We start from the raw sequence: 23,243 nt of genomic DNA, 5'->3' as shown, positions 1-23,243 counted from the left end.
CCACTATTTCTTAGAACCGTTTCCATTCAGATACTTCCATGTTTTATTTCAATTGGCTTTTGATGTGTTGTTTCATGATGTTTTATTGTTTTCAGTTGAGGAAATTCACTATGTGCATAATTAGAGGTTGTTTGATTTTAATTTCTTTGGTAAGAGTTTTGGTAGAAATCGTTCAGAAAATGGAAATTTGCCACGCCGTGTACCTTGATTGGGGATTTGGACACGTGGTCCTTGGCGATGAAGGATGACACCGTCCTGCCCTGGGTGGGGCCCCGGTCCCTGGCCTTGGACGTTCCCTGTGGAAACACAGACCCGCCTCAGAGGGCGCTGGAGCATCTGTTTGAGGCGCTCAGGTTGACAGGCCTACGATGGTCTTCACAGGGCCTGGATTTTTTCCTCTGAGAATGCTCCCTCTGAAAGAAGCATTCTGGAACCCCTCATTTCCTCATAGCTGACTCTGTGGGGGCAGTTTCAGGGGTAGAGGTAACTTCACACTCCCGGTATTTGGTATTTGGTATTCGCTGAGTAACTGGGATGGCCTCGGAGGAGAGGAGAGGGACAGGTCTGGCTAGTTCTGTGGTGTTGTTTATACTTGAGATTACCTCACACGTCCCAACCCGCTTCCCCGCCCCATCTGCTGGGGGCTGGCCCTCAGCCTTCCAGCCCCCTTTTTCTCCACATGCCGCGGAAGACAGGGGCCAACATGGATCTTCCCGTGGACATCAGCTGAGCCCAGAAGCCTCACCCCTCGGGAGACCATGGAAAGGGACAGCAGCCGGGTGAGTGGTTACAGGCCTTGGGCCAGAACTTCCCAGCGCCGGGGAAGCAGGGGCAGGGCTGCAAGATAGGTGGGGCCCGGCCACCTGTATGCCTCAGGTTTGGGGGGAAGTTGAATGTGCCTTTTCTCACTTGAAGCTACTTGGGATTGTGATTGCTCGGCCTCCTTCTATCCTGATTTCCAGGAGGGGCCCTGGGGAGGAGCCGATGGGATTTGGGATCTGGTCGGGAAGCACCACAGGGCTGTGCCTGAATGTTGGGCTCCTGCTCTGTGGCCCGTGAAACACCCTGGCCAGGGCATTAATGCTGTTAGATCATCACTTTTGCCGGCTTGAGAAATCACCAGAACTTAGCATTCTAGCTGGGCTTCAAGATTACCTTGGCTAACCCCTTCACTAGGCTCCTAAACCATCTTAAAAAAATGTGACTTCCTTTGTGTTTTTAAGATCTTCCAGGGGATTTTTTTCAATCTCCTTTGGTCACTTATTTTCAGGCTTCATGATATTCATGCTTAGAAAATGATTCTTATGTCTGAGCGTAATTCCTTGTGCCACAACTCAGGTTCCTTTCCTCTTCTGTTCTTGGCGGTGACAGAGAGCAGCTAGGATGTCGTCCGTGGAAAAGACAGTTATAGACACGAAGGCTTCCAAAGATTTTGTTCAGCTGTGCCTCAGCTTTCTTTTCTTGAGGGACATTCTTCTTGTGCTCTAACTTCTCCTGAGGTCTTGCTTTCTACTTCTCTCCATCTTTTTATTCTTTACTGAAGTAGTAGAATCAGAGACTCTGGGAAGGATGGGGCAGCTCTGGGTTTGAGAAGGATCAGCTCAGCCTATGTGCTGGCTTATAGGTGGCTTGTGGTCCATTCTGAACCCCAGATAACTTTTCTGCAACCTTTACCACCATCTTTTCCACCATTGTTCCAGGCCCCTCTTGACTTTTCTTTCCGAGGCCTCCCTCCCAACCTCTGCACTGTTCTCCTGGGTTCCTGTCTCCACCTCACCAAAGTCATTTGGTCCTAGGCCTCTAGCTTCCTTGGAGCTGCTGGTGAGCAGTAAAGGCAGTGCACAGGGCAGAATAGAGTTTTGTCTGAGGTGTGGGGAAGGTGAACTCACAGTCACAGCCATTGGGCATGTTTGTTGGTGACTTTCTGGGAGCCTAAACTTGATGATCTCTAAATACAATGGGGAGAAGGGCTGATTTGTCCAAAGAATGTTAAGGCCGGTCCCCAGGCAGGGTGATGGAGGTGACATCTGCCTACGATGCTCATCTTTCCAGAATTAGGGACCAACATGGAAGGTCACCAGGTCACTTCCCTGACGGAAGAAGTGTTACGTGGTGTGGTGGGCACCATATTCGTTCTGGGAGGCCATCCTAACTTACTTTGGAGTGAAAGAACTAAACCACTACTTCCTAATTTAAGATTCTGAAATTCACCCCCTTGTTTAAGGCAGAACTTTCAAGATAGTGAGCCTCGGATCGGGGCAGGGAGAGCTGTCTGGGGTTCTTTGTAGAAGATTTCTTCAGGCCAGTTAAGGGGAGATTGGGAGAAACTGATGGTCTATGGCCATGCCTTCTCTCCGAGGGCTTCATGGCAGACAGATGTACATTGTGGTTTTGGTTCTTTGGCTCCATAAAGTATTGAGGAAGATGGTGGGCAAGGGACTTAAGCCTGATGAAGCTCCTGTGTGAGTTGGTTGGGTCTTCACGGGGAACCTTGGACAGGAGGTGAGAAAGCTTCTCTGTCTTCGAAGGAGAAGCTGCACGATGTGGGTAGAACACTGACCAAGTTCCAGGTCACCTGTGACTTTGGGCAAATCAACCTTTTTGTACCTCAGTTTCTTCATCTGTAAAATGAATAAAGATAGTGTCAACTTCAAGGAGCCTTAGCCTAGTGACTTTCAGTTATGAGGCCCTTTTCAAATAGCATCTGGCAGAGAGAGAGAGAGAGAGAGAGAGAGAGAGTCACAGAGTGTTCAGATTATCCTCCTCCTCCTCCTTCTCCTCCTTCTCCTCCTCCTCCTATCATCATCTAGGGTCTAGGCCTGACTCCTCTAACGATGTGGACAAATCTCTCCATGCCTCAGCTTTTTCACCTACCAAAAATGAGAATTGGACAAATTGCTTCCTGCTCCAACCCCAGGTCCCTTTCTGGTTCCATGACAGTCTTTGGAATTACATGGAATGGGATTGCAGGTGTGCCACCCTGGATAGGACATGTGCATTTGTTCTTGAATAGTAGTGTGTGTTTTGTGTTGTTTTCCATAGGCCTCACATTCTTAATGCTTACAGAAGTGCAATGCTTATTAAAGAAAGACTGATGGACCCACTGCTAAAGCAGCAATCCATTGTAGACCGAGTCTTCTTATAATAGAGCAGGTTCTCACTTAGTCAAAGACCTCAGAGGTCGTGGAACAAAGAGTGGTTGGCAGACCCAGGGCTGGTTCAGGATGAGGTACTCTCCCCTGCAGGGGCTGGGCAGGTTCCTAAGATAGCCAACCAATGGGGTCAGGTCATTGTGCCTTTGACCCCATAGTGCAGGCTCCCTCAGGACCCTTGGCACCTGGCCTTTGGCCCTACAGGGATGCTGCCCTCACCTGAGACCTCTGTGTTTTATGTTGTCATTGGTGCTGGGCAACCTTCCACCTGGCCCATCCCTCCCTGCCTCCCCCTGCATTGTCCCTGTGACTTGGCAAATGTGAATGAGAATGTGTGGGAGTGTGTGTACGGGGCTCCAGGTTTGGGTGCTGGGTGGGAAGGCCGGCTGATGTAACAATAGCCACTTAGCTTAAGTGTCTTGTTTTGGCAAAACAACTTCCTCTTGGTACAGCAACAGCGGTGGTAGACCGTGCCCAGCCAGGTGGCCAGGGTGCTGGGGGGGAAGCACGAGGGAAGCCATCACAGGGAACCTGGCGGGGGCTTCTTCGGGACTCTGGCAGGACCTCATGGAGTGTGGCTCCTCTGATAGGACTGTCCAGGGAACCTCCATTATGTACCAGCCCTGAACTGTGTCACTTCTCCAGCGTTGACGTTGGCACAGAAGGCACATGGGGGGTGGGGGCAGCAACTGAGGCAGCAAGACCCTGGGTGATCAAAGGTTATTTGCTTGGCAGCAGTAAGTCCTGGGTGTTCTTTAACCTCTTTGATGAATGGACAAATGAATGAATGAACACACGAATGAATGGACAAGGAGGTGTTTTGACACTGGTCTAAGAGGGATTCCCCGAGGCTTTTTCATGAGGCATCATCGTAAACTAGAAGGAACTTCAGTGCTCGCCCAGGCTGGTAATTTTCAAGTCCTTTGTAGCAGCCTCTTTTGTCAAATGAAACCGTATGTAGAGCCCATTGTACACAACTGTGAAGTGGATCTCCTCTGTCTGAAGTGGGGTGAAGGACTCCAAGCCCTTTCCCTGCTACAATAGTCGCAGAGGTATTTCCATGGAACCTCTAATGCTCTGGGAACCCTGCTTGAAAACAGCCAATTTGTCTGCTCCCTTCCTTTTTTAGGTCAGGGAGCGGAGACCCGGAGAGGGATACAACTGTCCTTAAGGTCACGCACGGTTGGGAGCAGAAGCAAGACTCCCCTGGCCTCCCAAGCCTGCTGCAAGGGAGGCCTCTGCTTGGCTTCTTGTCTGGAGCCCAGTTTGATTCCAGGGGTTTCCCAGTTTGGAAGGGGGTGCTGGGGAATCTGGCTGTGCTCTGAGGGGAGACTGCATTTGTGGAATTTCTCTGGGTTCAGGGAGGGGGGAGTAGGAGGAAGCCGTGTGTACCTAGAGGTCCAAGGAAGCCTGGGCTGAGTAGGAAGGAAAAGAAGCATGATCCACTCCGTCCCAGTTCAGATCAGTTCCTTGGAGGCCAGTTTAAGCACAGTCCCGTCCACATGGGATGGGTTCAGGGCTCCCCTGCCATGGCCCATGGGCTCCCCAGCATCCTGACAGGCACAAGGCCCACTTAAGTCTTGCCCAAGGAAGCTCCTGATTTTTCCTGATGCTTCTAGTAGGGACTGGGGCATCTCTTCCTGCCTAGCCTGGGATGCTGGGGTGCCAGGCTAGGGTCCTGCCTCTGCCCCCCATCCTGAACATCCTTGATACTCAGGATCACCGGGAGAAAGAAGCTGCCACAGGGGCCTAAGTCTGGTGGGGAGTCCTTCCCCACTGGAGCCTGGTAAAGGGTGCTGGGAGAGCACAGTGATGTGCAGCAGCCCGAGGTCAGGAGCCAGAAGGTTCTGTTTTGGGCCCTGCCCCCAACTGGCTGTGTGCCCTTAGACTAGTTGCATTGTGTTTCTGGGCCTTCATCACCTTATCAGTAGGCTAAAGGAACTACAACTAGAGGGTTTTCAAGATCCTTCTAGCCCTGGCAGCCAGTGATGTGCCCAGCCTGCCCTGGGGTACAGGCTCTCTGAAGGGATGGCCCAGGGCAGAGGAGGGAGGCCCTGCCAGCTTTGACTGGACTTGAATGGGCCCTGGTGGACCTGCCCTTGGGTCCTGAAGTTGCGTTACGGCTGCTGCTGCCTGGGTGGACGTTCCCACAGGAGCCCTTTACTAGATTCTTCTCCCTGCCTGCTGTGGGCTCTGAGCAGCCCATGGTGCCTCTATTCCAGAGTTGAGGCCGCCTCCTGTGGTTGGAGCACAGTCGCTAAGCAAAGCCCGGAGCTCAATCCTTGGCAGCAGCCACAAAACCGAGCCATCCTTGAGGTGGCTGCTGCAGGGCACAGCGCAACAGAGGACCCCCTCCTCCCCGGCATGGCTGGCTGGGCTGGCAGGATGTGGAGAGACGCCAAGGGCAAGGCCACGGGGGTCCTTGTCCTCTCACAGCCATCCCCCAGCAGGTGAGGGCCCACGGGATAGGCTCTGCCACGGGAAACCACGGATTACCCCAGGGGCTGACCCCAGGGACCACCCTGTAGGGCCTGGGGCGGGGAGGAGAGGCAGGGCCAGGAAAGAATGACTGGCAGTTCTTGGTCAGGGAAGTGGCCCAGAGTCACCCACCCTCTGGCTCGGCCCCGTCCATCTGCCCCCAGACAGGCTGAGGAGCCTCTCGCCTGCAGGCGGGTCGTGGGGAGCCTGGAGTGGGTCATCTGAGTTCCGTTGCTAGGTCTTCTGCTCACTGGCGAAGGCCAGGAGTTGGGCTGGTTCTGACCTGGGCTCAGCCCCTTGGATCCTGGCGCTCTGGGCACGAAGTGTCCTCCCACCCTCTTCCCCACCTACTGGAGGCATCTGCTCTGAGGGTGAGGCCAGGCCACCAGGAGGGTGGCTGGAATCTCAGTAGCTGCTGGCTAAGAATTGAGGAAAGGAAATGAGTTACTGCTATAATGGGTTAGACATGAGGAGGAACTTCCAGCAGGTGGGGTGGCAGGCCATGAAATGGGTAAAGAATGGCTGTGGAACCTCTTCTAGTGGTCCCGGAAAATGGGAGCTCTTCTCAGCGCCAGCGATGCTTCAGGTTGAGGTTCAGAGTCAGGGGGATGGAGCAGACGGCCTCACCATGGAGGCTGCCTTCCTCTGGTCTTGGGGCTGCCCCAAGACGGCTGCCCGTCCATCCTGCTGGGATTCAGGGTTTCCCACATGGCAGCTCTTATGGAGAACTTGGGGTCAGGCCTCTTCTCTTGGCCTTGTCTTTGGGGCCCAAACCTCTGCATGTGCCTCCCACCGGCTCTGACACCAGAGTGCTTGCTCTACTGAGGCCTCCGGGGCCCTGTCTACCCCCAAGGCCCAGCCTCTCCTCCATGCCCCTGCCGCTGCCCCTGCCCCCCAGCCCTGGGAGGGCTTTCCACAGGCTGCTGAGGCTAAGGTGGCAGCTTTAGAGACTGGCTGAGGACGACTCACCCCCTCCCAGCCCCTTGGGTACTGAGCCCAAGATCAGTCCCATTTTACATGCCCTAGTTCTCTCCAGACTCCAGGTAGAGGGACCCATGGGAGTCTCCTGCCCAGACCCCAGCTCACCTCCCCAGGGACTCTTCTCCCTGCTTCCTTGGGGGCTGAGGCCATGGGTAGGCATGTTGAGACCTTCAAGCGGTGGGATAAGCGCTGGGGAAAGGCTTGGCCAAGGAAGGCTGGGAGACCCCTCTGCCTTTCTGGCTGCCCTGAGCTTTCCACCAAGCCCCCACCCTACATCTCTGGTCTAACTCCCTCCCACTGCTCAACCTCCCCCAGCCTTCCCACCTCCTCCCGCTGGGCCTCCACCAGCCCACCCAGGTCCCTTTCTCCTGCCCTGGTGAAGTGGCACCAGGACCAGGGCCCTGGGGTCCTACTCCAGTGGGGACAGCCTGAGCTCTTGAATGTGAAATCAGAAGGTTGTGGGAAGTCCCCACAAGCCGACCAACTTGTTTAGGGGCTCTGGGCATGCTGTCCGGTCCCCTACCCCGGTTTCCTCAAGAATAAACCAGGGGCCATAGTTCCTGCCCAGTTTGCTAGCAAGACCCCATGAGGATCCCAGGAAATAATGGGTGTGGAAGCTCTTCACGCGCTGTCAGCCTCAAGGAAGGGAAGGAAGTTACTGGCGACACTCGTGATACTGTGGGTCCAGATCCTGCCTGGGCAGGATTCGAGCCCTGTCACTTACCTGAGAGGTGGGTTTGGGTATGTTCTTAACCTCCTGGGACCTCAGTTTCAAAATCCATAAAATGGGGTTAACAATACCTCCCATAGAGAGCTGTGATGAGGTCGAAATGGGGTCAAGCTAAGTCCCTAGCGGGCTTCGGCCTTTGATACGATGTGAAACACATTTGCGGACCAGGCTCTTCCATGTTTCTCCTGCAGTTATCTGGGGGAGGGAGGCAAGGTCATCCCCATCTCACGCACATTGAGACAGACGTGTTTCCTTTACTTGCCCAGGGCAGACCATTCAGGAATGTACGCAGTCATATTTGAACACAGATATTTCTACTTCAGGTCCAGCATCTTTAACAGATGACCGGCCACTGTCACAGCTAATGGGCACCGAGTCCTTACTGTACATACAGCACCTATCGCTCTAGTGCTATGAAGCAGGTGACTGGCTCACCTTACAGATGAGGAAACTGGGAGTGTGAAGAGGTGGAGCCACAGGCCCAGAGTCACCCGCTGGTGTAGACCATGCTTGTTACCTGGCATGGGGCCTCTCCCATCCCCAGGCTCCATCAAGTCTTGGCAGGCCATGGGACCCACCAGAAAGTTCCACAAGAGTGAGATCGCTGTAGAACCACCAGCCTCACCGCTGGGCTCCCCATGGCACTCCCAGCCTGCAAGGCCCCAGGCCCCAGTTCTCAGGTGATGTCACAAATGCAGAAGGAGCACCCCGTGTACGGGTGCCAGGAGAAGACTGTGTCGGGGGCTCTTGCTGCTGACTTGAGAAGGCAGGGGACCCCCCCCCCCACAGGCTTGGGGAAGAATCCTGACTGTGATTCTAAGCAATCTGAGCCTTGCACCTTGGTTTTGTCATCTGTAAAAGGGCTTCTAAAAATATTCAGGGTTGGAGTGAGGACCTTGTGAGACCACAGACATAGAAATTTATTGTCATTCTAAAGTACCATATATGGTGAGCTATTATCATTTTCTTGCATCGTGTAATGGGAATTTGCCCCCAAGGGTGGGAAAGGCCTGTAGTGTGAGCATAGCAGGGAGGGAAGGCTGGCAGGCCAGTTGACATGTCTGATGCCAGGGTCCCAGGCAGGTGCCAAGGCTCGGGCCACCATTGGTGGCCAGCACAGACTCTACACAGCCTGGGTTTGTCTCTCTCATTGAAGGACTTTAGTCTGGCCTTTGTCTAGCACCCTCTTTTTTCTCTAAGATGAGCTCCCACCTTTGGGCCCATCGGTAAGGCCCACGGCTGTTAAATCTCGGCAAGGTGGGTGTTGTGTGGGCCAGTGCAAAAGCGGAGGGAGATTCTCATTTCCCGCCTGGCTGCTGTGTGCCAGACCCAGGCGAGACATTTTCTGTGTTACCTACTTGAATCCTCAAGATCATTAGTCCTATTCTACAAATTAAGAAAAAGAAAAAGGAGGGTTAAGTGTCCTGCCCGAGGTGACACACCTGGAGGTAGGATGGTGCCCTGGATCTGCCTGACTCCAAAGCCAGGGCTGTCAGCTGATGCATGCTATATTTCAGCATTTCCTCTCTGCCTCTCCTTGCCCCCAACCCCAGTCCTGCTCCCCTTGAAGCATCTGGGGGCTCATCTGTTTTCCCCTTCTGGAGATCTAGTCTCTAGATAGAGGGGGTGAGAGGGGAATCTGAGCTCTGGGCCAGCTGGGTCAGCTGCATGCCCTTCAGATCCCTAAACACACACAACTGTGTCCCTGCTTGGCTGGCCCAAGCACCTGGTCTCTTACCCATATCCATTAATTAACCCCAGTAACTCCCTGGAGCAATGGGTCCTGGTCCCTGCCCATAGTAAGCTGAGTGTGGCCAGAGACTCTAGATTCCTCCTTGAATTCATTTTGTGACCTCCAGAACAATGAGGCAGTGACCAAATCAGTTCCTTCTGACTCTTAGAAAAGAGAGTTAAAAATAGGAAAACCAGGGGCACCTGGGTGGCTCAGCAGTTAAGCGTCTGCCTTTGGCTCAGTTCATGATCCCGGGGTCCTGGAATTGAGTCCCGCATCGGGCCCCCCCACAGGGAGCCTGCTTCTCCCTCTGCCTATGTCTCTGCCTCTCTCTGTGTGTCTCTCATGAATATATAAATAAAATAAAAATAAAAAGTTAAATCCAAACCCTGCCTGATAGGGATGATGGTGTTGACTTGGGCTGATGTTCTAACGACGAGGGCTTTTCCTGAACTGGTTTGCTTCCTAATCGTGTCCAGTGTTAAGCACGGTGGCAGATGAGGGATGGAAACAGGTGCCAGGGGTCCAGAGCCTGCCCCCTCTGCACAGCCCTGCTGACTGTGCCCCCAGCACAGGTGCGCTGCCCTCACCATCCCTGCCACTCCTGTTCGTTCCCTGGACTGCTCCCTCTTAGATTTAGAGCACCCCAAAGGCTCTACTTTCCAGGGAGAAGCAGGACCAGTGTTCCCTGATTGCCGACTAAGGCCAGCTGGCTGCTGGATCACATAAGGCGTCGCTCCTCAGAGAGGCAGCAATGCCTCAAGGTTGAGCTGGCCTCCGAGCCTGGCTTTCTGGACTCACACTCCGGCTCTCCAGCTCACAGAAGCACTCTCCGGCTATGACAGCTTGATCCCATCGCTTAGTCTCTCTGCAAAATGGGAGTGGTTCTGTTCTGAGGATTAAGTGAGTAAACACATACAAAGCCCTTGGAGCATGCAAAGTCTCCTATAACCAGCCATTGGAGTGTTAAATCTGAATGAACAAACCACTCCCCCTGGAGCTGAGTCGGGCTAAGGATCTTGTCGAAGAGTAGTGTGGACTGCTACCCCAGCCTATACCTTCTTCCGATTTTGCCTCTCCGCTCTCCCTGATGCATTGGTGAGTGAGCACATGTGTGTGTGAGTGTGTGTGGTGTGCATACAGGTGTCCGAGTGAGCAAGACAAGTCTGGAATTGCTGAGAATGGTGGGGTAGAAGGCAGGCCAGGGCTTTTCTTAAGCAATGCTTTCACGCTTTTTGATGACAGCTCATAGTAAGAATGGGGTTTTATAAATCTGGCGCACACACGAGGAAAGGGCAGGGGTGTGGGGGGTGTGGAAGTGGAGAGGGCGGGAAGGGTGATGACTCTCCCCACCTCCTTGAGCAATTTTTTATTTTCCAAACAGATTCTAGAAAAAGAGTTCTTTGTCTGGGACCTGGAAGCCAAGTCCCAATGGCCCAATGGAGATCTAAGTTCCATGAGCTTTCTCACTAAAAATCCTTACACACCTGGGCAGTAGTGTTAAAGTGTTTTCTCTGAAATGACCTTTGTTCTTTATGTGGCTTCCTCAAAGTTGTATGTCTAGGGAGAGCTGGGACTGGGACTAGGACTGGTCCCTCCGGGTTTCCAAGGAGAGCCTGTTTTCACCTTCCTTCTTCTTGAGATGAGGAGGGGTCCAGTGGCTGATCAGAGGGAGACCTTGGTCCTGCCACACCAGCTTTTACATCTTGAGCAACCCTCAGAAGGAGGGTCCCTAGACACATGTAGCCAAAGCAAGGGTCCCCAAGCCCCAGGCAGATGGCCCACTGCTCTCTGCCCACCTCTGCAGGTCCCTGTGATGCAGGGAGACTGTAGAGAGCTGGCAAGTGCAGGCTCTTTGAACTTGTACTCCATCCCGGGACACTCTCTTCTCAACTGCTTCCCTGCCAGGGTGAGGAGGTGATGGCAGTGGTGATGGGGGGGGGGGGGTTTGCTCCCCACCTAGCTGCTTGCCCCAGAGCATGTATCTCCTGGCTCAGCTGGGCTGATAGCTGGGTGGGTCCTCAGGGGAGCAGCCTGAGAGATACCCTTCACTCTGCTTTCAGAATGCTTCCCCGGCCAGGACATCTCCAGCAAGGACGTCTCCAGCCGGGGCGTCCCCAGCCCGGGCATCTCCAGCCCGGGCCTCCCCTTCTAGGTCATCGTCTGCCAGGTCAGCCTCCACGACATCCTCTCCAACGAGAGTGTACCTTGTTAGAGCAACACCAGTGGGGGCCGTGCCCATCCGGGCATCTCCTGCCAGGTCAGCGCCAGCCACCAGAGCCACCGAGGAGAGCACAGGTAAGGGGGGACACTGCAGGGGAGGCGGGAGGAACGGGGAAGCAGGTGACGGGTGGGGAGGAAATCTCAGAGTTGGCACTCCCTGCTCTTCCTCTACCCCTTGGCTAGTGATGTGTGGGAAGCAGGGGGAGTAGTCAGGGGTGGGCAGTGGGGGGCCTGGGGAGGTGGGGGGCAGAAAGGAGCCATTACATGAAGGCCCGACACAGTGGAAAATTGGGGCCAATGGGGTAGGGGAGAAGAAACCAGGACCAACAAAGCAGCTGTGACTTTGGAGGCTGCGCAGTGTGAGTCAGAGCGTGGATTTCAAGAGCAAGGACTCTGGCGGGAGACTGGAGTCCTTCCCTTAGGCTGCCCCGTGGATGTGCTGGGAGGCAGGGGTCTGCCCTGGAGCAGGGTCCTGATCCTGGGCCCATCTGTGGGGAGAGGAGGGAAGGAGGAAATTCTGACCAGGCAGGCACTCTCCACCTCCGTCTTTCCAACCTGGCCTACCTGGGTCAGCTGCTGGAAGCCAGAGCTGCCGGATGGGCCTTGGGGCTGGCTCTGCCCCTCACGAAACAGGGTTTCTGCCCATCTCAGCGCTGCCCTCTGCCTGTCATAGACTTCAGACTGTCCCCACCATCACCATACAAACTGGCCGGGCCGAGGATCCCGTATTTGGGGCCCCTCTCACTGTCCTGCCCTCGCAAGGGCTGGTGAGGCACTCTGGTGTGGTGGCCTCTGGCATGAGGCACACTTCATGGGACATCCTGCCCTGCCGTTCACTAGTCCAGCACCCTCGAGCAAGTTCTTTAACTTTCGTGAACCTCAGTCTCCCCACCTATAAAATGAGTGCGACAGCGCCCAGCTCGCACGGTTGCTGTGAGAATTCCACGGGAGGACACTCGCAAGTGCCAGGCTGGCCCGTCGGAGATGCTCAGCTAAGGGAGCTATCGGGGGCGGGGTGGTGCCACATCCTGGAGTGGAGCAGTCCTAACGGGCCCTCCCGGGCCAGCCTGCCTCCCTCCCCCTCCTCCTCTGTGGCCGAACCCCTCTCCCACGGCCTTACCACCCCCTGCTGCGGCCCGCTCCTAGGTATCAGCTTGCCCAAGTTCACCTGGCAGGAGGGCCAGAAGCGGCTGCCGCTCATCGGATGTGTCCTCCTCCTCATCGCCCTCGTGGTGTCACTCATCATTCTCCGTGAGTTCAAGGGAGGGACCGGGGAAAGGTTCTGGTCATGGTGGGGTGGGTTGGGGTCCCCGGATGGGGGCACGCAGCAGGGAGCCAGGGGTGGGGAACACACACTCGCCTGGCTACTGTGCCCCACAGACACTCCTGCGAAAGGCCGTGGACCACAGTGTCTCCAGGCCCTTTGAGCAGCTAGGTTGGGGGAACCGGGCTCAGGTTGCACTGGTGCTACTTCCTGCCCATCTTGCTTGGGAGAGTTAGACACTCTGGGCTCAGTTTCTGCATCCTCAAGTGGGATTTCTTTCATTCAATGCATTTGACTTACTATGCACATGCCCAGTCAGCTCTCATAAAGACTTCACTGGGTTATGAGCCGTAAATGACATAATGGCACAGTGCCTGGCACAAAATCTATAAATGCTAATTATTAAAAAAAAATATGAGCACTGATTATAGAAAGTCTCTGGGGTATTTCCATACAATGGGATAAAGGGTTCCAGGGTTTAGGCTTCCTCACCCCCCTCCCCACCCTCCACCCAAACACACACACACTTTGGAAAAGATAGGACATGGCCCAGGGCTCTCTGCAGAGGGGAGGCCAAATGTGACTGTCGGGAAGAGGTGACAGCTATGTGGGCCGGAGTGGCAGAGACCAGCTCGTGAAGGGTCAGGTGATGGCCCGGAAGATGGGAGAGCATCTGAGTGGGATACGCAGCTGCGGGAAATGTAGGGGGCCATGGCAAGGTCAGCACGGGGAGGAGAAAGGGACCTGCTTAGCCATAGAGGAAAAGAGTATTTGGGGACCTGGGGTCTGTCTGCCTGGTTGGGTAAGGCTGAGCTGCAAGGTAGAGAGCTTCAAAGGCCAGGCTAGCGGGGAAGGCTTCTGTTCAAGAGGCAGCACGGTGTGGGGAGGAGCCAGGTGCGTGAGTGTATGGAAACCAGGACTGGCAAGGCTGCTCCAGGACGAGCATGACGCGGGAGGAGGTAGCGAGCTGGTTAAGGGCACGGCACGGCTCCCCCATAGCATCCTGGCTCTGCCACTTGCCAGCTGTGTGACTGCAGCAAATTAATTAACTTTCCAAGCCTCGGGGTCCCACCACCTGCCTGACAAGGTGCTAGCATCATTGTCACAATGCACATAAAGGCCTCAGCACAGTGCCTGCCACATGGTGTCCATGTGAACCTCCAGCCAGGATGCGCTGCTCTTCTTTTCCTGCCCCTCCCACCCCTGGCAGTCCTCGGAGCAGTAGGAATGACCAACCCATGGAGGGATGAGATGGCATCCAAGGGTGGCCCCCCGGATATAGTTATAATCACAGTGTGGTTTCACAACGCGTCCTGGCATCCACTGACTATCAAGGTGACCCTTGCATGGTGGCTCTGCGGGCATTCCAGGAGGGACAAGTGCAAAACATTAGGTGGCATTGGTGTCCGGGTCTGCAAGGGGCAGACACGCAGGGTGACCTTCACCATGGGTGCCTGAGCGCATGGTAGGGCCAGTGGGGATCAGGCTGAGGATGAGGGGCAGTGCAAGGAGTTAGAACTCAGGTTTCTTGGGCACCCAAGGCAAGGTGTCTCCAGGCAGGAGGGAAGGGATCCTAGCTTGAGAAGAGGTTACTGTTCCAAACAGAGGGGGTCACGAGGCTGACTTTCACGCATAGTTTGTAAAGCCTGGGGGCTTGGGAATCAGCCACCTCAATTTGCTCTTTGAAAGGACAGACATTTTAAGGCATAAAGACAAACAATGGGGCGAGAGCTGAGCAAAGAGGACATTGCTTGTTTAGGGGAGAGGGAGGATGAAGATCCAGGAGCTTCTGGGACCGAAAGACCAGCCTTTGAGAAGACAGCATGGGTAGTGCTTGTGTGTATGGACTGTGGAGACAGAATTTTCTCTGCTGTGACCCACAGAGCACAGGGATGCTGGGATGCCAGGGGGGCTCTGAGAGGCCGGCTCTGGGATTCTGGAGGAGGGCTTTCTCTGGTTGCCACTCTGGCCAATGTAGGGCACTGGAGCTTCCAGTGCCCACCTCTGCACCTCCCTCCCTCTCTCCCCACCTCTCTCTCTCTGGGGGGCTGCTCGAGTCTGCCTGGTGCTGCCCTGCTTGCAGGAGCTTTCCAGAGCGTTCTGGAGCATTCCTGAGCAGCCTTTCTCTCCATACAGATGGGGGAAGAGAGCCCCAGAGTCCAAGAGGGATTGCAGGTCGGTGTCTCCGAACCCCCAGGGCCTCGGGCTGCTTAGTGTCTTGTCTCCCGGGGCTGGCAGTGACCCAGCTGTCTGCTTCACTGTTTTCCAGTCTACTTCTGGCGAGGCCACACGGGGATCAAGTACAAGGAGCCAGTGGAGAGCTGCCCCACCCATGCTGTGCGCTGTGATGGGGTCGTGGACTGTAAGCTGAGGAGTGATGAGCTGGGCTGTGGTAAGGACGCGGGGCATGGGTGCATGTGTGCTTGAGGGTGTGTGTCTGTGTGTGTATGTGTACTCTGGTGACTGCAAAATGTGTATCAGCTCACATGGGAGCCAATGGACAGAGAGTCGGAGGACCCGGGTTCTAGTCATAGTAGACTTGGGTCTGAAACTGGCTTTGAGTGCTGTGTGACTCGGGCAAGTCACTTACCTTCTCTGGGCTTCATTTTCCAAATTTGTGAAACGAGTGAACTGAACAAGATTAGTGGGTTCTCAGAATCTGACCACTCCTGAGTATCAGATAAAATACAGCTACTCTGGCTGGAGGCAGGCGTGGGGTCCAGGGCCCGGTCCACATGTCCCTCGTCTTTGCCCAGCAGGTGACCTCTGACCTGGCACCCCTATGGTTTCATAAAGGTCAGTTTGTCAAGGGCTGGCCTAGGTGAGCCCAAAGATCTCTTTGAGCTCTGATCTTCAGTGGTTTTTTGGTGCCTTGTCTGTGTCCAGCATCATGTCGGTGTCTTTGGGGGCCTTTCACCTGTGTGTCATTGCCCATGACCACATCTCTCTGTGACTGAACACGTGGTCCGATCATAGCCTGTATTCCCCTCCTCACTCTCTTGTTCGGGCATGTCACTACCCCCTTGGGGTGATGGCTCCTGGCAGTGCTCACCCCTTTTTCCAGCAACAGTCCCTTGGGGTCTGTTGCATAAAGAGCTCTCTGCCTGGCCACCCGCCCGTGCCTTGGCTCTGCCTTCTTAGCATCCGGGGCTTCTGAGCCCTGGCTGGTGATCATTACCTCCTGGGTCTGGCTCTCTGACATTCCCCAGGGATGTCAGCGATTTTACTCCAAAGACCTGCATTGAGACTCAGGACAGGAGCATCTCAGAGCCTTACTCGGTACATTGCTCAAGAACCGGGTACTAAGCACCTGCTCTGCCCTTCTGTTGTCCGGCAGTGAGGTTTGACTGGGACAAGTCTCTGCTTCAAGTCTACTCTGGGTCCTCCCACCAGTGGCTTCCCATTTGCAGTGACAGCTGGAATGATTCCTACTCGGAGAAGACCTGCCAGCAGCTGGGTTTCGTGAGGTAAACCTCCTCCCCTCCCCGCGCTGGGGGTCCCAGCTTCAGGGATGTCTTGTGCTCTTTGCAAGGGCGTCTCAGGCTCATCATGGGAAACTCCTGTTAAAAGGACTCTTGAGGACCAGGGTGGAGGGCCCTAGCTCAGGACACTCTTGAGTTATTCAAAGGGACAGTGGCCCTAGGAGCCAAAGTCTGGGAGCAAGTGTTCCTCATGAGGCCAAAGTCATGATTTGTAGACATGCAGTAGGAGCACAGTCCTGCATGATCTCTGTATCAAAGCGGCCTTGTGTCCGTGATCACATTTAATGATCATGGTGGCCCTGTTGGGGGGCAGGTAGGGCTTCGGGCAGGCCTTGTCTTGTCCTCACAGCTGGGAACTAGAGGCTCAGGCTCTGAGCTATAGCAGCTGTGGCTTGAGCTGGACCTCATCAAAGGGGGAAGGAGAAGGGCAGGTGAGGCCAGCTAAAGTCTTAAAATCTTTGGCTCTAAAGATTTTACACCAAAGCAGATGCTGGTGGGAGGAGCAGGGAGCAGGGTTATGACAGTCTTCCCCTTTGAAACAGTCCCCCATGCTCCCCTTGTTTCCAGGCCACATTGCCAAGTCCATCTTTCCTCTTGGTCTGAGTTTTGGGGTTCACCAATGTGTGTGAGGTTGTGGCGAGGAGGGTTTAGGCTGTCAGTGAGGACTCTTTGTGGAAGAAGCACCTGAAGACCAGGGTTCAGAGGCTAGGACTTAGACACTGCCCTCCGCTCTCACCTCTGCTGCAGAGTTCCGACCTGGGAGAGGGGAATCTGGGGGGATCTGGCTGGAAGAAGTCAGAATATCTTTTATCACTGAGTCGTGCGACCTTATGCAAATCGGAGCCTCCCTTGGGCTTCAGTAGATAGTGTCATTTGTTCAAAGAACACAATTGAGATTTGATATGGGCCAGAGACCATGTGGCACCCTGACAAGATCCCTGCCCCTGGAGAACCTCCAACAAGGTGTTGCAGGGGAGAGGCTTAACCCGATAACCACAGCACGGTGCTATGTGTGAGGATAAGGATCTGCGAGAAGCGCTGTAGGCACGCAACGGAGAGGGCACCTGACTGCACCTGGCGGAGGGCAGGGAACGGAGGAGCCCCTAGGGAGAGGAACAGCCCACGCAAAAGGCACACTCTCATGCAAGGGCACACCGTGTTCTAGAAATGCACAGAAGTGCCACACTGATAGTGGTCCATGGATCACCCCCATCAGAATTGTTAAAATGCACCCCCAAAATCAGAATCTCTGGATTAGGATTTAAAACCTGCTTAACAAATGCCCCAAGGCGATTCTTATGTGCACTGTGGTCTGAGATCCAGGAGGCAAGTGCAAGGTGCTCAGACTTTAACGTGCAAAGCCATAACTTGGGGATCTTTAAAATGCAGAGTCTGGCTCAGCAGGTTTGGGGTCCTGCTGCTGCTGGCCCGTGGATCACAGTTTGGCTAGAAAAGGGCCAGGTTAGTGTTTCTCGAACTTGCATATGTATCAGAATTACCCTGAGGAGAACCAGCTAAAATATAGAACCAGAGTTTCTGATTCAGTGGGTCTAGGGTTACGAGGACCCAAGAATTTGCATTTCTAACAAGTTCCCAGGGGGTGCTAATTCCGCTATCAGGCGAGTGCACAGGGCTCGTGGGGATGTGGGTGGGGACCGAGTGTATTGGGCCTTAACCACCTCTGGTCGCTGCCAGCAGGACTATGATGCCTCTGGGGCACCGGGAAGGAGGGCAGTTTGTCTCATTCTTCTTTCGCTCCCCTCTCTTACAGTGCTTACCGGACAACCGAGGTGGCCCATAGGGATCTTGCCCACAGCTTCTCCATCTCCAAATACAACTCTACCCTCCAGGAAAGCCTCTACAGGTGTGGCGGTATGGGCCAGGCTGTGGGTCTGTGGGCCTGTGGGCAGGGAAATGGAGGAGGGCTTTGAGTCAGGGAGTCTTGCCCCTTTGTCTTTTTGGGGACCCAGCCTCCTGGAGTCCATTGTGCGTGTCCTGAGCATTCCAAAAACAGTCTTCATTTGCCATCTGTCTCCTGACTTGAAAGTTCTTACCGAAGCTTGGAGCAGAGACAGCCTCAAGGTCCAGGGTGGCCCAAGCATTTATCTGGATGCCAGAGAGAATGAATAAACCTTGGGGCTGCCAGCCCGCCAGGTGTTTGGATTGGAAGCTACTGTAGGGAGTGGGCTTGGAGCGAGGAGGGAAAACATCATTAGGGTTAGTGGGAGGGGGAGCAGCCACTGGAGGAGGGCCAGGTGCATGTGGTCAGGGACAGGGAGGCGTGGCTGAGAGGCACCGGCCCCCTCCTGGGCCTTGCCATCTGTCATCTGTGCACTATGGCCCTGCCCTTGTCCCCAGCCCACTGAGGGGAGGGTGGAGGGGGGCTCCACCAGCTAGCAGTGTTTACCTTGGGGAGGGAAAGACCGAGCCAGGCTCCCAGAGAAAAAGGGATGGAGAGGGGAGGGAGGAGAAGGGAATTAGCTGCAGCCCAGCTGCTTGCTTCATGCTAGCTGTTTTGCATGCTGCATTGCCGGTGGAGCACTGAGGAACTGGCAGAGGAGGGTCAGGCTACCTGCTCAGCTGTGGAAAGGTGCTGGGACAATGAAGTCATGGGTATAGAGGACGTGGATCTATCTACCCAATGTGTGCAATCTACCATAAGAAAAGTGGGGGTGGAGGTGGGGACAAGAGTGGGGATGGTTTGCACTGAGCCATCCCCATTCCTGAAGAAAGCACCAGAAGGGTCTGTCTCTCTTGGAGGGAGATCAGAATCTTTAATCTCAAGTGAAGGAAATGGGATAGGAACTTAGAAGGAGTCAATCAGGGAAGGCTTCCTGGAGGAGATATCTAATGTGCCCTTTCCCCATCTTCCGTGTCCCTTCGTGCAGGTCTGAATGCCCTTCCCAGCGGTATGTCTCTCTCCAGTGTTCCCGTAAGAAGATGCTCTTCCTCCTGGACTGTGGCCTGTGTGGGGTGGGAGTCAGGGAGCAGAGGGGTGGGGCCTCTATGGGGGAGATGGCCAGCCGTGGGCGTCCCAGCCAGGAAGATGGTCTTAACCAGCAGGCCTGCTTAGGGGCTGGGTTCCCTGTAAGGCACTAGGACAGTGTCAGGGTAGCACTTCCTCTTCTCCTGACTCTGCTCAGCCCAGCAACCTTGTTCATAGGGGGGCAGCCATTCAAATCTCTTGGATGCTGGGTGGTGGGGAGGACTGGGGGAGCTAGTCTGGATCAGTGGAAAGCTCTCAGATCAATAGATGTGGAACTGGATCTAGGGCCAACATTTACTGAGTATATTCTACTCTTACTGACTCTTGATAAACAATTGCTTCTGGTTCTCGTGAGGCAGGTGCCATCACTGCCCACTTACTGATAAGAGACCAAAATGTTTGTCTTGCCTACGGTCAGACTGCTGGTAGGTGAGGAGCTGGTATCTGACCTCGGGCCTGACCCCAGAGCCCAAGCTGTTAACCAGCCTACAAGTGCTGTGTTCTCAGTGATGAAGGGCGGGGGGTGCTCCCTGGAGCAGGTGTCCGCACAGGGCTATGGACAGGGTTGCTGTGGACAGAGTGTCCACCCCTCAGACCATTCTCCCCCTTCGAAGAGAAAAGGGCACATGTCTGAACAAACTCCAAGGACTGCCTTGTCCACAATTTGGGGGGGATGACTCCAGAACATGCTTGGAAGTGTTTCCTTGGGGGTACGTGCAGGGTCCCCAGTAGCACTAAATGACCCTCTGGGGATCCATATGGGCATAGACCCACCTGTACATCATGGAAGTTCATTTCTCCTTTGTTCTGAAATGCTGCGACAGGGCTCATAAATTCAGGGTCACGTCAGACTTGGTCTGCTTCCCCAAGCTCCCGATGGCAACCCTGGGATTCACCATCATGACCTTGGTGCTTGGCACAGTGCCCCAAGCTTCAGGCACTGAGAGAGCGCTGGTCAAGTTAAGGAAAGAATGACTGAGTAGGGGGGTACTAGGAAGCTGCCTAGGATGGAACTTCCCAGCAGGCGATCCCAGAAATCTGACCCACCCGGTGGGAGCTCTGTCCTGGCAGGAAACAGCCAGGCCACATCAGATTCAGTGAGCAAAGCTGTGTCCTCAGCAGGGGGCTGCCTAAGCCTGGCCCAGGGCCCAGGGAGCACGGCGGGGGGGGGGGGGGGGGGGGTGGGGTGGGGGGGGGGGGTGGGGGGGGGGTGGGGTGGGGGGGGGCTCTGAGAGCAGCAGAGGTCACGGTTCATCTCTTCTGCTTCTCCCCCAGACTGTGGGCTGAGGGCCCTGACCGGGCGGATCGTGGGAGGGGCGCTGGCCCCAGAGAGCAAGTGGCCTTGGCAAGTCAGTCTGCACTATGGCACCACGCACATTTGCGGGGGCACGCTGATCGACGCCCAGTGGGTGCTCACCGCTGCCCACTGCTTCTTTGTGTAAGTGCCCGAGGGGTGGGTGCCTCTGTGCCCCCAGCATCTGGAGCACCGGGCAGGGCTCCTGGAAGACTGAGTTGTCTCTCTGCGGAGGAGGGCTTGGGTCGGGAGCCGGGGCCCCCAGGGCCAGGCAGTGCTCGTGTGGCCGGGCCATGATCTGCAGTTGCCATTTGGTCCTGGGACCATGCATTGGGGTTACTCGCTCTCAGTGAGGCCCAGAATGAGAAAATTAACCTTGATGGCCTGGAGGAGGGTGAGACAGGCTCACGAGCCTATCCCTGAAGAACGGGGTGAAATAAAGAGGCTTTGGGTTTGTTGCCACTTCCTCCAACCGGAGCTTCCAGGAGAGGAGCCCGAGGACTCAGGAATGCTGTCCCGGGAATGGAGGGATGGGGATCGCAGGCAGCGTGGCGCAGCCAGCTTCTAACTGTCACCAGCCAGGCTTGTCCCTTTGGGCTGGTGGGCAGGAAAGGGCTCTAAGGACAAGGCCTCAGGGGCATTGGCTTCCCCAGCAGTGAGTGAGTCTTCGGCAGGTCCCTTTTGTTCTGTCTAAAGCTCCATTTCTACTGAGGATAATACTGCTGAGAAGTGTCCTGTCCACCTCACAGGAAGGTTGGTGGCGTGCAGAGGAGACAATGGGGTCGATGCTTAGAGATCGCGCCCATCCCTCCTCTTTATTTTTGTGAGCTGCTGGGTGGCCAATTCCAGACAGGATTTTGGAGACAGGGGATTGTTCTGGAGCCCTGGGCTAAGATGGAAGGCTCCCTTCAGAGGTCATTTCATCCATCCCCCTGCCTGTGAGCTGGTGTTGCAGCTGCAGCTTCTCTTACGTGGCAGATGCTGCCAGGGGGCCTCCAAGAAGCCAGACCATGCTCCCTTGTGGCTCTTGCAGGACCCGGGAGAAGATCCTGGAGGGCTGGAAGGTCTACGCGGGCACCAGCAACCTCCTCCAGCTGCCTGAGGCAGCCTCCATCTCCCAGATCATCATCAACGGGAACTACACGGATGAGGAGGACGACTATGACATCGCCCTCATGCGGCTCTCCAAGCCCCTGACCCTATCTGGTGAGTCACAGCCGCCCCAGCTCCTCCAGGCAGCCCCTGGGGCCCAGCCTTGCAGCATCCAGGGGTCCCAGAGCCTCAGCATGGTGGAAGTGAGAGGCTCTTGGGGATCATTTAATGGAACATCTCTACTTTACCATGGGAAACACTGGGGCCCAGAGGCTGGAAATAAGGTTGTCCCAAATGACACATCTTACATTGCAAGTTGGTGACAGAGATAAGTCTTGGATACCGGTCTTCACCAATATAAATACACTGAATTGTTTCACTCATTTATTGAGCACTTAACAGGGGCTGGGCACTGCGGTAGGCATTTTACATCTGCGGTATCACTTACTCTTCACAGGCAATCCTGTGGAGCAGGTACTATTATTAGCTTCGTTTTATATTTGAGGAGATGGAGCTTTAGGGAGAGAAAATTTCCCAAGGCCACGAAGTAATAAGTGGCAGCTCCAGGACGGGATCCTGGTCTGTCTGCTTCCCGAGCAATGCTCTTCACACCGGGCTCTCTGCTGGCAAATTGCTATCACTGCAGTTGGGCACACAAAACGAGCACAGGTATAGACAGTGAATTGGCATGAGGTTGGCCACAGGATAGAGATGTTGGAGGAGTTGTCAGGAGGAGATTAAAGAAGGTTTCATCCATTAATTCACTCACTCCTGTGTGTCCTCATCAGATACTTACTGTGTGTCTGCTTCTATGCAGCGCACTGTGCACTTGCAATGGCAAAGAGAACAAAATGGGTAACACACACACACAGTAGAGACCAATGACACGATGGTGGGGACAGCTGAGGGAGCCCAGGAGGCATAAATGGGGCTTCTCTGAAAAATGATAGGTAAGGTGGACCAGGTTTCCTGGAAGCCTTGGAAGGATCTCTGGTTAGTCCAGCCTTTCTTGTGCTCTGAGCCTGTGAGCTGATCTTTCCTGGCATATTAATTACAGAGGCGGTGTCGGTTATGAGTCAGACACTAGGTCATCAGAGTGGGGTGACGAGGAGGGGGAAAGGGCACTAGAGCCCCGCCCACCTGCGGGCCAGCATCCCCCAAAACCACTCCTCTGCTGGGCCTCCCAGTCTGTTCCGTGGAGCCCCTGGGACTACAAGGTGAGGGGTGGTCCTCTGCTCACCTAAGAGGGGCCCGTCAGTCTGCAGGACCAGAACAGGCCTTTCCAACCTTGCCAAACCCAGACTCCATTTGACTAACCATCCAGATCTCCCATCACTTCCAACTCTCCTTAATGTTATTTGGAATTCCAGATCAAATTAAGTAATTTGTAAAGCTATTATAACGTTGCATATGCTTTTCAGACAATGGCAGTCCCTCTCCAGACTCTGATAGGCTCCTGCGTAGGAAGCACACCTCCAGTCTGAGAATCACAGCTTACATTTACGTAGTCTTCTGATCAGACCACGTGCCCTAAATTTTGGTTTAGAAATCAGAGCAGAGTTTCTTAAACTCCTCTGGCGGGCGGAGAGCCCTTTCAAGTCACAATACTATCTGAGAAGACTTGTGAAAACTCACCTATGAATTTAACTTCCCCATAAAAACGAATGGAGGATATATTGTGTCACATGTTTTGAAGACCCTACATCTTAAAAATGAGCATATTTTAAGAAATTATGTTTTGCATTTTTTGGCTAATAATTGATGCCATACCTTTATTTCTTTTTTGTTTGTTCATTCTCTAGCAGACAAATATGTTAGACCCCAATACT

The 23,243-nt window shown here is 54.6% G+C and overlaps 1 protein-coding gene across 4 annotated transcripts in view; it reads left to right on the top strand.

Moving 5' to 3' along the window:
* Positions 1-409: 409 nt before the first annotated feature.
* Positions 410-23,243, top strand: part of TMPRSS13 (transmembrane serine protease 13) — a 28,545-nt gene continuing 5,711 nt past the window's right edge. The window contains exons 1-10 of one of the 4 annotated variants that reach the window (XM_077893705.1): positions 410-779; positions 11,137-11,371; positions 12,443-12,547; positions 14,697-14,735; positions 14,830-14,952; positions 15,898-16,027; positions 17,814-17,906; positions 18,931-18,974; positions 20,304-20,466; positions 21,356-21,528. In XM_077893705.1, the coding sequence (XP_077749831.1) occupies positions 759-779; positions 11,137-11,371; positions 12,443-12,547; positions 14,697-14,735; positions 14,830-14,952; positions 15,898-16,027; positions 17,814-17,906; positions 18,931-18,974; positions 20,304-20,466; positions 21,356-21,528 (1,126 nt within the window). In that variant the 5' untranslated portion in view covers positions 410-758. The remainder of the gene's footprint in view (positions 780-11,136; positions 11,372-12,442; positions 12,548-14,696; positions 14,736-14,829; positions 14,953-15,897; positions 16,028-17,813; positions 17,907-18,930; positions 18,975-20,303; positions 20,467-21,355; positions 21,529-23,243) is intronic. The other 3 variants (XM_077893703.1, XM_077893702.1, XM_077893704.1) reach the window with 3 other exon arrangements.

This window comes from Canis aureus, chromosome 3 (assembly GCF_053574225.1).
Source record: "Canis aureus isolate CA01 chromosome 3, VMU_Caureus_v.1.0, whole genome shotgun sequence".
Taxonomy (NCBI): domain Eukaryota; kingdom Metazoa; phylum Chordata; class Mammalia; order Carnivora; family Canidae; genus Canis; species Canis aureus.
This window is presented reverse-complemented; position numbering and strand designations above follow the sequence as displayed.